The following is a 19011-nucleotide window of genomic DNA, read 5'->3' as shown; positions in this document are numbered from 1 at the left end:
CCTACTATTTCAATAAAGAAATTATTTTTACAGAGAAAACAAAAGTTATGTTCTATTAACCGAGAGGTAAATAGCAACTTACTTCCAGAAGTTTAATCTTCCGCCATCATAGGCATCACTTAAAATAACGTCGATTCCACCTTGAACCACCACAGCCCGTATAATCACAGTTGCAAATCCAGCCACCATGATCCCAATTTGAAAAACATCCGTCCAGATAACTGCTTTAAGACCACCCTTGGGGGGGGAAAGTGTATTAGGATTAATGCTTCTATCAGACATTATTAAGCATCCACACACTTACACGCTATGCTGGATGAAAATGATGAAAACGTGCGACTTAGCCAAGGGGTGCACTCAAGGGAGATGGTCAGGCTGGGAGAACCTTCACAGAGAAGGAGATACGTAAGCCAAGCCTTCAAACATAAGCAGAGGCAAAGATGGAAGGTCCTCCCAGCAGAGAAAACAGCATGGTTAAACGCATAGAGGGGTCAAATTATATGCCATATTGAATGTGGCCAGAAATGTATTTTGGAATGAAGTGGAGTGGTGTGGGGAGATTTCTGGGAAGGAAATTCAGAGTCAGACTGCAAGTCAGTACTATGAAATTTACCTACAGACAGGGCTGATATTTAATCAGTATGCATCCAGATGGTCATACCAGTTGTTGAAAAACTAAAATTATTTTATACTAGCCACTACCACAAACTTCCCAAGTGTTCCCCTGCAGTCCCTATGACCTAAGCTGAAGCAGCCCCTGCCTGAAGACCCTATCTTCTAAAAGATCAGCAAATAAACGGTTAAGATCTAGACTTAACTGTGTGCATCACTGTACATCACTGCTAAGGACCAGCATGCCTGATAATATCAGTGCCATGCTGTACTGGTGGTTACGTATTTTCTCACCGCTGCCTATAAACAATGAGAAGTTATCACAGGTTTTTAAGCTGAGGAATAATATGAGCACAGCTGTAATAACTTGACAACAGCAAGGATGAATCAGGAGACAAGATTAGCAACCGCTGCAGTGGTTCAAATGAAGAACAAATTCAGTTATGAACCATGTTCTACAAAGAATCAAAGTTTACCCCAGACCAAATATTCCTTACAAGAAAAAGTTATACTGTGGGAGGTCAGGAGTAAGTATGAACAGCCCAGTTTGCAGCACACAACTATTGGAATTTTCAGTTATGCAGAGCAAGCAGGTAGAGTGAAAAGGAAATGTGTTGACGTACCATCGTGCAGTAGAATGTGCAGACCACCCCGGTTGCCACGACTGCACCCCACAGATCAAATCCTGTGACTGTAAGACAAAACAGAATGCATGTGTAAGTGTGAAAAATGCATAGTAAAATATTTCCCAAAAATTATCAGGAAAAGAAGTTATATCATTTATTAGGTAGCTACCTCCATACCCACTTGCCTAAAACTGGGTCCAAATCTCATAAATGTCAAAAAAAATGGATTTTAGGCAGGACACAGTGGTTCACGCCTGTAATCCTAGCACTCTGGGAGGCTGAGGTGGGTGGATCGCTCAAGGTCAGGAGTTCGAGACCAGCCTGAGCAAGAGCAAGACCCCGTCTCTACTAAAAATAGAAAGAAATTATATGGACAACTAAAAATATATATAGAAAAAATCAGCCTGGCATGGTGGTGCATGCCTATAGTCTCAGCTATTCGGGAGGCTGAGGCAGGAGGATTGCTTGAGCCCAGGAGTCTGAGGTTGCTGTGAGCTAGGCTGACACCATGGCACTCTAGCCCAAGCAACAGAGTGAGACTCTGTCTCAAAAAAAAAATTTATAAAAAAAAAAAAAAAAAAGGATTTTAAAGTTACATTTGATGAATTTCTATCCACAGACACCATATACAGATCCAACATTAGCCAAATTAAATACATGGAAAAGCATTTATGTTGTGATTAAGCTAAGAAATTGCTTGATACTGTGAGGTAGTTGTTCAGACTGAATGAGGTCAAAGGGTATTAGCCATCTCTCTCCCCATTAGATATGGTCCAGATAAACACACTCTTTTGCCAGTCCTTGAAATACGGATTACTAAGATGCATGCTACTAAGATGGGACCTAGATGGAGAAAAGTTTGTATGATTCGCTACCATTTATCTGAGAAGTGGAATAACATGTTATGTTTTTTAAATGAAAGGATAAGTCAAAAACAAACAAAAAATACTTACCTGTAGGAGAGGAAGGAAACAGGGCAGAGGAGGCAGATATAACTTAGACTTCTCTAAACATATTTTGATTTATAGATTTCACTTTGGAACCATGTAAATATTTTACATAATTATACAAAATTAAATTAGAAAAAAACTCCTCAAAATCAAAACAAAATAAATTGAACCTAACTGCATATCAAATTTATGACATTACCACACAGAGAAAAATATGTCACAAGACTTTAAAACACAATTTAACATACATCCCTACTAGGATACACCCTATGGGAAAAAAGAACTGCAAAGAAAAAAATTTTAACTGTTTTTGGTTACAATTTTGGAACAGCAATTCCAAATTCGTAACTAATAACATGGTCATTAACTATGCATATTAAAATCACCAGAGGAAATTTTAAGAATCCTGTTAACTGGGCCACTCAACAGGCCAATTAACTCAGAATCCCAGGGTGGAGACCCAGGAAGCAGTATTTTTTAAAGTTCCCCAAGTGAGTCCAATTTGTAGCCAAGGTTGAGAAGTCAGGAGGCAACTTGAGGAGGCGCGTGCTGGACAAGAATGGGATAATTTGAGTGTTGATAATAATATTAACCTTGATGGTATGAAATAACATCAAACCTTTAAGTCCATGAGTTCATAAGGATTTTTTTTTAATTTCAGTTACTCTTGGAAGATAGTAGGGAACAAGTTTATTATTTTAAAACCTTATAAGTAAAGGGGAAAAATCAGACATTTATCCTGCCTTTCCTATACAAACTATTTTTCAAGGTAACTAAATAGTTGGTAAGAGGAAGTTTTTCTTTATAGAAGTATTCCATCTAATCAATGAAGATGGAATAATAGAATTAGAATATCCCATTTGATAAGCCCTAATGAAATAATAAACCTAGAATGATCATCAATAGCTGCTAATAATTTTTTTTAGAAAAAAACCTGACATTCTGTGCCTCCTGAAGGAAATAAACTTATAGACAGTGCCTAGGAAATACTATCTCTAAAACCTTGAATTGGAGTCTGAGAAAACTTCTAGATCTAACTACTACTAGTTTACAAGAAATACAGAGGAGCAGGGACATTAAATGACCCCATGGGGATACAGTCAGTAAAACCAAGAACCTGGAAAACTTGACGGAACAAGAAACCCAGTTTCTCCAACAAGTAAATTGCAATTTAAATGGGAAAAAAATGGGAGGGAGATTTTAAGTTCAAAAAGACTTTAAAAGAGCTTCTAAATACAACCATTAAAAGTTGACAGAGAAATTGGAGAAATAGAAAAATCAATAGTTATATTTGAGATTTTAACATTCTTCTCTAAGTAATTGATACAAGTAAAAAAAGTCAGTAATGATATGGAAGATGTGAACAATATTATTAACCAATTGAACCTTTGATCTTTATAGAACATGACATTTAATAAGCACCCAGTATAGATTCTTTTCAAGAGTACATGGAATGTTCACTGGCATAGACCATATCCTGGGCCATAAAGCAAATCAATAAATTCAAAGGATTAAAATCATAATAGTTCTCTGACCAAAGAAGTATTAATTTAGAAACAAATGACAAAAAGATATGTTAAAAATCCTCAAATATTGAAAATCAAGCAACACTTCTAAATAACCCATGAGAAAAAGAGATCACAAGAGAAATGAGAAAATATTTTAAATTGAATAAAAACATAAGGTATCAAAATCTGTGGGCTGCAGATAAAGTAGTGCTTAAAGAAAAAATAATAACTTTAAATATTTACATTCTAAAATAAAAAGTATTTAAAATCAAAGTAGACCTAAGCTTCTACCTTAAGAAAATAGAAAATTGAAATCCAAAGTAAGTAGAAGAAAAGAAACAATAAACATAACAGCACAAATGAATGAAAGAGAAAACAATCAACAAAGCTAAAATGGTTGTTCTTAGAAAAGATTAAAAACATCAATACAAGGATAGTAAGATAAATCAAGATAAAATGATAGAAAAGGTATCTTATCAGTATTAGGAATAATTAGAAGGGACACCACTGTAGCTATTACAAACACTAAAAGGACAGCAAGAGGATATTACAAACAACTTTATGCCGATGAATTTGATAAGTTAGATCAAATGAATGCATTCCCTGAAAAACACAATTCACCAAAACTGACTCAATAAGAATTAGAAAATATGAATAACCATATTAAAGAAATTAAATCCATAAATCAAAACCTTCACATAAAAACAAACATCAGGCCCAGATGCCTTCATTGTGAACCCTATCAAGCATTTAAGAAAGAAATCCTTCATAAAACATTAGCAAATCAACTTCAGTAATATATAAAAAGGATAATATGCTATGACCAAGTAAGGTTTATCCCAAGAATGAAAAATTGGTTTAACATTCAAAAATCAAATAATGTAACTTTCCACATTAACAGTGCAGTAAAACAAGAAAAAGAATTAAAAGGCTTAAGGATTAGAAAAGAATTAAAAATTGTCTCTATTGATAAACAACATGAAAATCCTAAGGGATCTCCAAAACTCTACTTAGGGAAGAGAATTAAAAAAAATTAATAAGTAAATTTAGCAAGTTCTCAGGACAGAAGACCAAAAAATAACAATCAATTGCATTTTTACATACTTGCAATGAATAATGGGAAAAGGATATTATAACACAATACCATTTGCAATAGCATAAAAAAACTTCAACTATCTAGGAATAAATCTAAGAAATATGTGCAATATCTCAACATCAAAAGCTATAAATCATTAAGAGAAATTTTAAAAGGCCTAGGTAAATGAATAGATATGCTATGCAATGTATTAGAAGAATATCTGCTTTTGTGGAGTGTCTGTATAAGTCTTTTGGTCACTTTTTATGAGACTATTGGTCATTTTAAATTCATTTGATTATTTCACAAACCAATAAACCCAGCTGTTGGGAGCGGTCTCTGATTACGGGTGAGCACATAGCCAATAGAATCATTGCTGGGAGCCTTGTCAGGGCCCTCTACCAATCACTTCCCGCCACGACTACCTGCCATGGTATATAAGCCCACGGTCCTTCCTGTTCGGGGTCTCTCGCCATGTAACTAGACTAGATGCCTCATTAAACTGCTGTTGGAAGAACTCCAGTTTGTTGCGTCGTCCTTGCAGGCGAGTGCGGCGCGACAAGTGGTGCCGAAACCCGGGAACTTCTCGCATCGGCGGAGACGACCTCTTTGGAGGTGAGTTCAGAACCACAGCAGCTGGGGCGGCTTTATTTTGGACCCCTGCCCTCTTCTGACGCCGGCACCGGGTGCTTGTGACCTACCCCATGGGGAACTCTCCTAGTTGTCACCTGTTGCGGGCCCTGCGGGGTCTTCTGGCCGCCCGGGAGCTTCGTATCCCTGACCGTGTCCTGCGCCATTTTGTGCAGGACGTGGACCGGGTGGCCCCATGGTTTCTCCACTCGGGGTCTTTAACGATTCCGAGTTGGGATAAGCTAGAGCAGGACCTTCGCCGTGCCCGAGAGTCTGGTCCCCTTTGGGAGTGTGTTCTCCCTGTGTGGGCACTGGTGCGCTCCTGTTTAGAGGACAACCGTTGCAGCGGTCCGGTCCGGGAAGGTCAGCAAGTACTCAGTGATTATCAAGATAGTATGTCTGAGAGAGGCAAAGTGGGTCCGGCTCGGCCGGGGCGGCCGAGGGAAAGGCCGGAAAGGAAACGTAAGTCCGCGGGTAAACAGGAACGGCGGGGACGCCCGCCGCCTGAAAGGGACATGGAGGAGGTGGCTCTCAAAATGGCCTCCCTCCACATGTCGGCTTCCTCTTCCTCCTCTTCTTCCTCTCGTCCTTCTTCTTCCTGTTCTTCTTCATCGTCTCGCTCTTCTTCCCGTTCGCGTTCTCGCGAGGCGGAGGAGGGGCTGTCTCCGCAGGAGAAGGCGGAGCTGGAGGAGGCGGCGGCTAGATATGAGGCGGAGCGTAATCGCCCGCCCCCGTACGCTACTGCCCCTCCTTTTCCCGTTGCGGGATCCGCCCCTCTAAATATGGAGGGCGGAACCTCATTTGTGCCTCCCCGAGCTAGAAAGAAGATACAGAGGGAGTTTGCTTTCCCCGTCTTTGAGGACGCTAATCAACATCGCTTTCACGAACACCTAGATTACAAGCAACTAAAAGCTTTGGTTGAAGCTGTCAAGGCTTATGGGTGCAATGCCGCTTACACCCGTGGCCTACTGGAACGGCTAAGTGCGCATGCCATGACCCCCAGTGATTGGGCTGGTACCGCGCGGGCCTGTCTATCCATGGGGCAATATTTAGATTGGAAATCCATATATCAAGAAGCCTGTATTAATCAAGCTCGGCAGAACGCGCAGCAGGGCCAGCCTGCGTGGGATGCCGATATGCTCTTAGGACAGGGTCGCTGGCAGAATAATCAGCTTAATTTTCCCATTCAGGTCTATGGCCAGATTAATCAATTGGCTATAAGAGCCTGGCAACAACTGCCTAATCGCGGGGAAGTTGCAGGTAATTTAACCAAGGTCATCCAAGGCCCTGCAGAACCGTTTTCTGACTTTGTGGCTCGGATGGTGGAATGCGCTGCAAGGATTTTCGGCGATGCCGACTCGGCTATGCCATTAGTGGAACAGTTGGTTTTCGAGCAGTGCACGAGAGAGTGTCGTCATGCTATTGCCCCTTGGAAGGGAAAGGGCCTCAGTGCATGGTTAAAAGCTTGCAGAGAAATTGGAGGCCCTCCCACCAATGCGGGCTTGGCGGCTGCCATCCTCGCCGCTAAGGACACTTCCGAAGTGACTTGTTTCAAATATTGGAGGGTGACCCTGATATACTGTCCCCCCGTTCGTTCACCTTTGAGGCTCGGCAGGCTCTCGCTAAGGTCGAGGAAGCTCTTCAGCAAGCTCAGTTGGTCCGCATCCAACCGGACCGCCCCTTTTCCTTGTGCCTCTTGCCCTCTCCCGTGGCGCCCACGGCAGTACTCTGGCAGGACGGGCCTTTGCTGTGGATTCATTCACATGCTTCTCCGCGGCGTGCTATAGAACATTATCCTACGCAGGTTGCGGATTTGGCCTTATCTGGGCTTTCGTTGTCCCTTTCCCACTTCGGTATTTACCCTACAGTTATTCATTGCCCATACACCAAGTCCCAGACTCAAGTCCTTTGCTCTTCCTTAAATTCTTGGGCAGTACTCTGTTGTATCTTCCCAGGAGACATAGATAACCATTACCCTAAACATCCCCTTCTTCAGTTTTGCACTTCGCAATCAGCTTATCTTTCCTCATCTGACTTCCCCTGAGCCTCTAATTGGGGCTACCATTGTTTATACTGACGGGTCATCCACAGGCACCGGTAGCTATGTAATCAATGATCAGGTGTTTACGGCCCGCTTCGCTTACTCTTCTCCCCAGCACGTTGAATGTGCTATCGTTGAATTGGTTCTCCGAACCGTGCCAGAGCCCCTTAATATAATCTCTGATTCTGCTTATGTTGTTCAGGCTGTCCGTCACTTGGAAACAGCCCATTCTCTTAACTCTCGCAGCACGGTGTTCTCCTTATTCTGTGCTATCCGTGCTGCCATCCATTCGCGCCGGTCCCCATTTTTTATAACGCACATTCGGGCCCATTCCCTTTTGCCAGGCCCCATGGCGCGCGGCAATGCCCTGGCGGATCATGCCACTCACGCTTATTGGGTTGGCTCTCCGTTGGAGGCAGCTCGCCAGTTTCATTCTCTATACCATACTCCTTCACTGACGTTACGTCTCAAATTTGGCCTCTCGCGGGCAGCCGCACGCGATATTGTGCTGCAGTGCGCGGCCTGTGCACCTTTTCGTCCAGCACCTCATGTAGGTGTCAATCCTCGTGGTCTTCGGCCACTCCACTTGTGGCAAATGGACGTCACTCATTACTCCTCCTTTGGCACTCTTTCTTATGTCCATGTTTCTGTTGATACCTGCTCTGGCATAATTCATGCCACTCCCTTGACAGGTGAAAAGGTAAGTCATGTCATCACCCACTGCTTAGAGCCTTGGGCTGCCTGGGGTAAACCTCAGGTTATCAAAATTGACAATGGCCCTGCCTATACCTCACAAGCTTTTCGTCAATTCTGCACATGCCTAGGCGTGGAGCACCGCACGGGCCTTCCCTACAACCCCCAGGCCCAGGGTATCATAGAGCATGCCCATGGCACCTTAAAGGCCTATCTCAAAAAACAAAAGGGGGAGACGGGGACGAGCCCTTTGGGCTTACGTACCCCTAAGCCTGTGCTCTCTCTCACCTTGTTCACTTTAAATTTTCTTTTGCTGGATGATCAGGGGCGCTCTGCTGCGGACCGCCACGCCAACCCCGGTTCCCCTTTATCAGAGCAGATCTTGTGGAAGGATGTCCTGCTTAACAAATGGAAAGGCCCGGATCCGGTTGTGAGCCGGTCCAGGGGAGCTGTCTGTGTTTTCCCGCAGGACACTCCTGATCCAGTGTGGGTCCCGGCACGCTTAACGCGGCGAGTGCAGCGGTTGGCAGATGTGGAGGATGCAGATGATGGGGCGTCCGCTGCCGGGGATGCTGCTGCTCCTGACCTTTCTGCTGCTGGCCGTATCGGTGACGACGGACCGGCGCTGGGCCATCCTGTCGGTGTTCCCGAGACCGATGCCGGTGACCCATGATGCCCAGATCTTCCCCCGGCTGTTCGCTACTAATGCCTCTTTGGGCCTTGCCAATCTTACATGGAACTCCTCCTCAACATTTGAGACGTCGGTCCACGCTATTCAGCAGCGTAATCTGTCTTTCCCCTCCACACCTGTTTGCCTCTGGCCCCCTTTTATCTGGATCACTGCTACTTCCTCTGGTCCTGGTGTTCTCAATTGCTCCACGGCAAACTGCTCCTATGCCCGTTGCTGGAATGCCTCCAGCCAGTCCATGGCAATTGTTGCCCGTATGCCTCGGCATATTCCTTGGCCGGTGGAGGCTCCTAGCTCCTTGACCCTTTTCCGACAGCGAAGAGATTTTGGCGTTACTGCAGCTGTAATTTCCACATTGGCAGTGACTGCCGCACTGGCAGCCGCTACGGCTGCAGCGGTAGGCTCTGTTCAGACAGCACAGACGCTGAACAACCTATCGGCATCTGTGGCTACAGCTCTGGACACACAATCCGCCGTCAACGCGCACCTGAAGGGTGGTATCATGATACTGAACCAACGTGTGGACTTGGTCCAGGAGCAAATAGATGCCTTATGGCAGCTGGTACAGCTGGGCTGCGAATGGCGTTTCACAGGACTATGCATTACCGCGGTACCGTTTGATAATGCTTCCGCCGCGGCCAACAAGTCTCGTCAATTATCTGCTATGTTGACAGGACACTGGTCTAGTCAATTTACCGCCTTGACCCGGCAGTTGCAATTGGAGATCACCCACATTAACTCCACACGCCTGGACTTGACAGTGACCAATGGTCTCTTTCCTACATTTCAGTCAATAGTCCGAGGACTTCGGGACTGGGCTGGCCTGGGGTCCCTAGGGTTCATGGGGATCCTGGGAGCAGGTTTCGTGATCTGGGGGTTCCTGCGCGTTCGTGCACAGCGCCGCAGGGACCGAGTGGTGGTTACCCAAGCCCTAGCCGCCCTCGAGTGTGGTCAATCCCCTGGCATCTGGCTACAAATGTTACGCTCCGAAGGTCAAGCCCGCCTCCCCTCTCGCACAGCGTGACATGGCCCATGCACTCTGAGGGGTTTCCCCATTGCACCAGATTGTGGCGTGTCACCCCCTTACCAGCCGTTGCACCTCCCAGAGTCTCTGCTCATTGCACGGGAGACGGTGGCCTTTGCACCTGCTTCAGGGACTCCACCCCCTGGATCCGGACCTTGAGGTTGGAGTCCCCAAAGCTTGTGTTGCAAAACAAAAGGGGGAGCTGTTGGGAGCGGTCTCTGATTACGGGTGAGCACATAGCCAATAGAATCATTGCTGGGAGCCTTGTCAGGGCCCTCTACCAATCACTTCCCGCCACGACTACCTGCAATGGTATATAAGCCCACTGTCCTTCCTGTTCGGGGTCTCTCGCCATGTAACTAGACTAGATGCCTCATTAAACTGCTGTTGGAAGAACTCCAGTTTGTTGCGTCGTCCTTGCAGGCGAGTGCGGCGCGACACCCAGCCTCAATAGTCATCAGGAAGATGCAAATTAAAACCACAATAAAATAATAGATGATACTCATCAGAATGGCTGAAATAAAAAGTAAGAATACAGAATGTTGGCAAAGATGTGGAATGACTGGAATTGTCATATATTGTGGAATGGGCATGTAAAATGGCACAACCACTTGAAAAAGCTATTTGGCAATTTCTCTTAAATTTCATACATACACCTACCTTGAGTTGGGTCAGAATAGACATATGTTTATCTTTATACAACTTCCATGGAACAGAATAAAGAACTCAGAAATAAAGCCAAATACCTACAACCAACTGAGCAGACAAATACATACACTGGGGAAAGGACACCCTATTCAATAAATGGTGCTGGAAAAATTGGATAGCCACATGCAGAAGAATGAAACTGGGCCCATATATCTCAATCTCACCACATACAAAAATTAACTCAAGATGAATTAAAGACTTAAATGTAAGATCTGAAACTATAAAAATTCTAGAAGAAAACCTAGGAAAAACTCTTCTGGACATTGGCCGGGGCAAAGAATTTATAACTAAGACCCCAAAAGCAAATGCAACAAAAACAAAAATGGACAGATTGGACTTAATTAAACTAAAAAGCTTCTGCACAACAAAAAAAATAATCAACAGAGTAAACAGACAACCTACAGAATGGGAGAAAATATCAGAAAACTATGTAGCTAACAAAGAACTAATATCTAGAATCTACAAGGAATTCGACAAGAAAAAAACAAAAAACTCCATTAAAAAGTGGACAAATGACATGAACGGACATTTTTCAAAAGAAGACATATGAATAAACATGCAAAAATGCTCAACATCACTAATCATCAGAGAAATGCAAATTAAAACCACAATGAGATACCATCTTACACCAGTCAAAATGGCCATTATTAAAAAGTCAAAAAACAATAGATGTTGGCAAGGATGCAGAGAAAATGGAATGCTTATACACTGTTGGTGGGAATGTAAATTAGTACAACCTCTAGGGAAAACAGTATGGAGATTTCTCAAAGAAATAAAAATAGAACTACCATTTGATCCAGCAATCCCATTACTGGTTATCCACCCAAAGGAAAAGAAATCATATAGAAAAGATACCTGCACTCACATGTTTATTGCAGCACTATTCACAATAGCAAAGATATGTAATCAACCTATATATAATCAACCTCAGTGTCCAACAACCAATGAGTGGAAAATGAAAATGTGGCACATATATATGTGTGTATATACACAGAATATTACTCAGCCATATAAAAGAATGAAATCATGTCTTTTGGAGCAACTTGGATGGAAGGCCATTATTTTAAGCAAAATAACTCAGAAACAGAAAGTCAAATACCACATGTTCTCCCTTGCAAGTAGGAGCTAACTAATAGGCACACGTGGACATAGAGAGTAGAATAATAGACATTGGAGACTCAGAAGGGCGGGAGGGTGGAAGGGTGGTGTGGAATGAGAAATTTCCTATTGGATACTAAGTAAACTAATCAGGTGATGGTTACACAAAAAGCCCAGACTTCACCATTACACAATATATCCATGTAACACATCTGCATATTACCCCATAAATCTATAAAAATAATTTTTAAAAAAGGAAATGAAAATAGGTGTCACAAAGCAAAGCACTCAAAACCTGTACAAGAATGTTCTTAGCAGTCTCGATTCACAGTAGCTTAAAACTGGAAACAACCCAGTGTCCATCGATAAAAGAATGGATTGAAGGGGCACAGCGGCTCAAGCCTGTAATCCCAGCACTTTGGGAGGCCAAGGTGGGAGCATCTCTTGAGGCCAGGAGTTTGAGACCAGCCTGAGAAACATAGTGACCCCCGTATCTACAAAAAAATAAAAAGTAAGAAAAATTAGTGGGGTGTGGTGATGCACACCTGTAGTCCCAGATACTTGGGAGGCTGAGGTGGGAGGATTGCCTGAGCCCAGGAGTTAGAGGTTGAGCTATGATCCTGCTACTCTGCATTCTAGCCTGGATGACAGAGACCCTGTCTCTAATTTAAAAAAAAAGGAATGGATAAACAAATTTTGACACATGCATACAATGAAGTACTACTAGCAATATAAAGGAATGAACTATTGACACATTAGCAGTATGAATGAATCCCAAAAACATTTTGTTGAGCAAAAAGAAATCAAGCTCAAAAAATGCTTTAAATGATTTCATTTACATAAAATCTGAGAACAGAGAAAACTAATTTATGGTAATAAAAAACAGAAAGTGGTTGCTTGGGGTGGCAGGGGGGTTATTAGAAAGAGTCATGAGAAAAATGTCTGAGATTGGATGATAGAAATATTCTATATCTTGGGTGGTAGTTATATGAGTACACACGATTATCAAAACTCACCCAACTATACACTTAAATTCTGTGCATTTTGTTGCATATAAGCTATGCCTTAACAAAAACTGGTTTTCAATTTCAAAAAGCAAGAAAGAGAAACTTAAGAAATACCAACTAATTGCAACTACATAAACTTATTTCGATCCTGATTCTAACAAACACTGAAAAAAAATCAGGGAAATCTGAACACTGACTTAATATGAAATTAAGAAATTAATATTAATGTTTTAGATATAATGATGGTATAATTATGTTTCATAAAAACAGATTCTTATCTTTAAAAGACATACTGAAATACAGATGAAACGATCTAACATCTCAGGTTTAGAGCAAAATAATCTAGTGGGGGAAATGGGAGAGAATTAAAACTGACCATGAGTTGATAAATATCAATGTAGAATGATGAGTACATTAGGGTTCAATGCACTATTTTCTCTATTTTAGTATTTGTTTGAAGTTTTCTATAATCAAAAAGTTAAAAAAGAAAAGAATGAACCTAGAGAATGTTAAGATCCAATTCAGTTAAACGAGTTTTTATTGAGCACTGTTGCATACCGTGTACTGTGTCTATGCCTGTGCCTTGTTCACGGTCAAATACAGAATTGACACTCTAGTCATCAAAGTGCAGTCCCTGTCTCCCTAATTTACTCCCAGGGAGTGGCTCAAACCTGATAAGAACAGAATCCTTGATTTCTTCACAGACTGAAGTCAGTGCACTGATTATTCCCAGAACTGCACTTTAAAACCCTAATATCTTTAATTACACTTAAAGCCAATAGGTAACTTATGAAGTTTACAACTCAGTTCTTGACATATGAAATGATCTGGTTATGGTGCTGGTAATATTGACATGGAACATGCCCCGGCATTCAGAGTTCAAGAGCACATTACATAATGGAATTCCTCTTTGTAATGATACTGTTGTACTTTATAAATGTAGGTAATAATTATTATCATAAAATTAAGAAATTAGAGTGTAGAGTTAGTAGGTTTTCTCCATATTATATTAACTCCAGGAACTGCACCGCATTCTTCCCATCAACACTTGTCCATTCTACAAGGAAGTTTTAGAGATAAACTCACTTCCGATTGATAAAAATTCAAAGGACATGGAAGTTTCCCAGAAACCTTTTAAAGATATAACTAGCATGAACCTTTGCCTCAATAAACTATCCCAGTCTCACTGCTTTTATCTGCCCAACTCTAGAGAATGCAGGTAATTTGTTGATCAGCACAGTCATCTTAAATGTATTAGTAAGAACTCTACAGTTATTTGTCCTTTTGTCACAAGGAGCAGTCTGATATTGCAAATCACACAGCTCTCTTTCTCTTACATTTTGGGCCATATAAGAAGTGGGGAGAAGAAAAGCTTCTCTCCCTGCCAGATTTTATTAATACAATGGACCTGAGCAGAATTACAGGAAAGTCTCCTGGACGCTAGAGTTGACACTCAACCTACTCTCCCCCCTCGTAAGGCTGACATAGGTTACCAGAAGCATTCCTCCATCTGCTCATCTCCCCATCTCCCCAAGGAGAGAGGTTTATTAAAAATGAACCCCAAAATGTGAGTTACCTAATTGGCAACTCTAAAATATACCTTGATTCAAAGCCAGTGCAGGAGCATAGATAACAATTCCAGTATACAGAATCTAGGGGGGAAGAAAAGAAAGCCAAATTAATTATATGAATTATAAAATTCATTAATTATATGTATGAATTATAAAATAAAATATTGATTTTTTCTTATAACTTCAATTGTGACTTAAAATAGCAGTTTCCATGTACTTAATTAAATTTGCTTATAACTTGAAAATGTTATTTAAATAAAGTTGATTCTTCTCTTTTATTTTTGGTGTGGTCATAGGTTACAAACATTTTTTATGACCAACTTTATGCAAAAATATGGACTTTTTATGTGGTGCTTAGGGCAAATGCTCACTGATCCACCAACTCAAGCTTGAAATCAAGTTTCCTAGATCTAAAACAATTAGAAAAAAGAAAAAATATTCATTTAAAAAGAGGATGGACCCTCAATCATATGTCTTTAAACTATTTTTAATTACTGCATAATTAATTGAGAAGACAGTAAACATTTTTAAACTGATTTTTAAAAGTTTATATATCCACAAATTAAACAAAAGTGTAAATTTGCACTAAAAATTCTAAAAGCCAACAAAAACTGTATTCCACCTTTTTAATATTATTTATTATTTTCATTCATACAGTCAGCAAATATTTGTTGATTTGGGATAAAACAATGAGTAAGATAAATGCAGCCTTTTTCTCAAAATGTCATTTTCATTGCATTTGATCTTTCAAATATATCCCATAGAAGCCAATTCTGTGATTAATTCCATAAAAACACATTATAGAAAACATACTAAGTATTAAATAGTTAATAAATAATAATTAATATTAAATAATGTTTGCTTATATTACATAAGTAAAGCTATGGAAGTCTTTCAAATGGGAGGTGCTAAAGCTCCTCTCTTTTTGCAAAAATGAACTAGCTTTCCACAGTCATTATTCTGTCCAAGTTGAAACTTTATTAATAAAAATGTGACCATGGGCCACCTTCCTAACACCCTTATCCCCACTTATTTCTGTTGACATTTCTAAGATCCAAAGAGGGTCTGAACAGTTGGCGAATGTCAGCTAGCAGGCGCGGCTCTGTATCGGATCCTCTACCAGACCCCAAAGGTCACTTTCCTTTTACACAGCAAGTGTTAAGGACTGATAAAATTTAAGTTGTGTGATTTACAAATACATGTAATGGAGTCAAGTTAAATAATTTACAAAGGCACTCTGTCTCGCTGCAGCAAATACTTAGGTAGCTATTGATGGGAGAAATGAAATTATAATTAAAGATGATAATGAAAACCCTTTCCTCCACCTACATTACCAAACCAGCCCTAAAGTGCTTAGCTACCAAGAGGAAGACAAATACAAGGGACATAACAATGATCATTACAGTCCTCCAGCGGCCGGATGTGCAGTGGGAAGTGTTCTCTAGCACTGGCTACTTGGCAAATCCTTGCTTTCCCTTTGCGTCAATCAGTAAATCCATATATGCATATTCTAGAATTACTGGATTATTTGTCTTTAAAAACTCTAGAGCTCACAACGATCAGGTCATGTAGTTCAATTTTTAAAAGAGCACTGATTTGTAAAGTATGCTCTCAAATGAAGAAAACTATTTCCTGCTGTCTTCCCATGTCAGTTAATTTTTTCATACTTGTGTCAACATGTAGTAAAAATACTGTGAAACACGCAACTTGCTTTCCCCTTGTTAGAATTCCTCATTTCAGCTACTACAGCTCCCTCAAATATCTTTGTCATCTAGAAATGCCCTTACTGTCACCTGGTGGAGGTGGGAGCAGGTGGAATAAGGAAAAATTGTATTTTCCTAATGTTACTTGATCAATGTGATATTTAACATTCACTTAAATCATTCTGGTTTTCCAGGAAGCAAAGCATTTACTGAAACACTGTTTAAAGATCTCAATGGCTTATGCTGTGTAGTGACAAGTGTTTTCCCTTTTTGTTTCCTCATATTTTCAACATCTCTTTGTTATCCGTCATGTGTTTCCCAAGTAAGCTTAACCCAGATGCCATGGTTAAAAACATTTTAAATGACAAAAGATAAAATAAATTAAGGGAGAGCTACTTACTGTTTGAACAATGAAGAGGATTGTTCCACAGAGACGAACATATTTGTTAAATCGAAGTTCTAAGTACTGTCACCAAAAAAGGAAAGGCAGTTATTATGTGAATCCTCTAGACAGTTTTTTTAATCATCATCTTAAGAAGAGTTAGAAATTTAAGGCAATTTTATAACTGATTTGTATTTTCTATTTTTATGTTATTATTATTTTTATTACATACAGCAAAATTGACTCTTGTTTTAGAGTACAGATCCATGTGTTTTAACACACATATAGGTTCATGTAAACCTAGTCACCATCAGGACACAAAACAGTTCCATCACCCCACAAAACTCCCTCATGCCTTTGTGGTCAAGCCCTCCTCCCACCCTCAAACCCTAGTAATCACTGATCTGTTCTCCTTCCCTAGTTTGGCCTTTTCCGGAATATCATACAAATAAAATTACATTCTATTTTTAGGATGAACAATCTATTGTTCTCCTCTTTTTTTTTTGGTATCTACTCCTTACATCACCCTTGACTCACTTGGGGAATCACCCCTTCGTGATTGATTGCAGGCAGTTGTGATGAAATTGTCAATCAAGGTGCCCTGCCTTTACTGATGAAGAGAAAGTCACATGACACCAGTTCAGCCAATCAGCTTCTCTCCCAACAGGTGTTTGAATCTCAGAAGCAAGATACAAGAAAATGAGAGCAGACTGATCCTGACAGAGTGGCTTCTGTCCTTTCCAAGGCCTTCTTATTCAGCTTTTCACTCTGTTCTATGAGCTACCCCCATGTCCTTCCACATTTTTTTCTTTTTTTACTTAAATTACTGAAGTCAGTTTCTCTTCAGAGCCAATGGTTCTGCCAATTTCTCCCACTCTCCTTGAAATCTGCTATATATATGGCCTGCTTGTCTCCTACATTATATGATATACCATAACATAGGTTTTACAGAGTTAGAATCATGGAATTTCAGTGCTGGGGTCTAAGACAGTCTTTAATTTGAATATTATTACTAAGAAGTTTAAGGCTGACAACAGTCTTTTCATATAGCAGAAAAAAAGAAGGAAAAACTGGCATTAGGTAATAATCGAAGGAAAAGACATCTGACATTTTTGCTCCATAATCATAGCTAACACGGAGCATTTGCTGTGTGCATCTTCCCAACAAGTCTATGAGGCAGGTACTATGCATAAGCTTGTGTTAGAGATGGGGACACCGGGACTCAGAGAGAATACCATGTTTGCAACCTAGTAATTGGCAGGACAACAACACAAATATAAAACCTTCGATGCCAAAATCCATGCACATAACCACATTATTACACATACATAAGTAAACAACTTGACCACGTGTTTAAGACTCAATAAGTGAGTGGATGGCACTGACACATAGTAGGGCCTCCAAATATCACTGATGGGTGACAAATACACAGCTCAGTATAGTGCATTGGAGGAAGAGTTTGAGGCAATCACTGTCCAAATCTAAGGTTTCTTCTCTTTAAAAAGAGGAGCATAGTAACAATTCTTTTCCCTCTTAATGTAGAGTATGGAGACTTTCCAATGATATAAATGAATGGGAAAATGTCATAACCTGTTCATTCAAAAGTAAAATTTTAAGAAGCTAGTGGTGTCCAAATCCATATGCCTCAAGAAACTCAAATCTCAGAGAATTACATATGTCAAAATCATTCAAGGATATTTTGGAAGACTTTTTAGAAAACTGGAGAAATTTTCAAAGCCTGGAAACCGGACAGTGTTATTGCTTCAGAGTTCTTTTAGTAAACATCTAAAAACTCCTAAACACATGAATGAACATGAATAGACAAAGAAGTCTTTGCCTTCTAGGTACAAGTATCCAAATTGCTGGAGACTAAAGAAAACTTAGGAGAAAAAATGTGACAGGGGTAAGAATGTAGCGAGTTGAACCAAACAACTTGTATATATTAATTTTTTCCCCAAGATCAGTTGATCCAGGAAAACCTATGGTTTAAGCTCACACAAGACCAACTCCAGACAGAACCAAAAAGTCTCAGCCAATAGGTTATTAGGCTGCTGAAGAAATACATGGAGACCTAACCAGAAGCCCAAGTCACCATGCAGTAGGTTAGAGAATAGCTCTAGAATTCCCAGACAAAACTACAGACAGACAATATGTGCTTACAGTCAACCAAGATCATTCCCAGTCCTCAGAACTTTGAATAACTTAGGGATACTAAGACTTCTGTTGATATAAATAAATACATAGTAAGGTCTGAGCAACTCAGTTCAAACACAGATTTAGCTGGATCCAGAAAGATCCCGAAGAAGTGTTGAATTAAATTGGATTCCTGCATTATACTTCGTGCCACTCTGTGAGTCTGGAAGTTGCTAAACACCTGTCAGGCCTATGTTATGAAGGCAGTGATAAATTGAAAAAAGTGCTTGTGAACAGCCAATTTTAGCTAAAGAAACTTAAATAGGGACCCATTTCATACTTGATCAAGAATGCCAGGGTATCTATTACTCAAGGTACCACGTACTCTGTATAAGTGGCTCCACCTCTCAGCATAAAACAACAAACAAATGTTTCCACAAAAAAGCCTTTGCCATGGCCAATTGTCAGGCTCATACCATGTTGCCTGGCTTCCCTGTCCTCAATTGCCTGGCCCCTCTAGTGGCGGATACCTGTAGCGTGACCACAACGCCCTATGTCCTGT

General features: G+C 40.7%; 1 protein-coding gene across 1 annotated transcript in view; it reads right to left on the bottom strand.

Annotated features, from left to right (window-relative positions):
- The window catches only part of SLC5A8 (solute carrier family 5 member 8), a 46592-nt gene that overhangs the window by 24848 nt on the left and 2733 nt on the right, over positions 1–19011 (bottom strand). The window contains exons 2-5 of the mRNA XM_045553133.1: positions 16335–16400; positions 14261–14312; positions 1236–1303; positions 83–237 (exon numbers count right to left, since the gene is read on the bottom strand). Of these exons, the coding sequence (XP_045409089.1) occupies positions 83–237; positions 1236–1303; positions 14261–14312; positions 16335–16400 (341 nt within the window). The remainder of the gene's footprint in view (positions 1–82; positions 238–1235; positions 1304–14260; positions 14313–16334; positions 16401–19011) is intronic.

This window comes from Lemur catta, chromosome 6 (genome assembly GCF_020740605.2).
Source record: "Lemur catta isolate mLemCat1 chromosome 6, mLemCat1.pri, whole genome shotgun sequence".
In the NCBI taxonomy this organism is placed as follows: Eukaryota; Metazoa; Chordata; class Mammalia; order Primates; family Lemuridae; genus Lemur; species Lemur catta.
The sequence above is the reverse complement of the archived record's forward strand: the minus strand, read 5'-3'. Positions and strand labels throughout refer to the sequence as shown.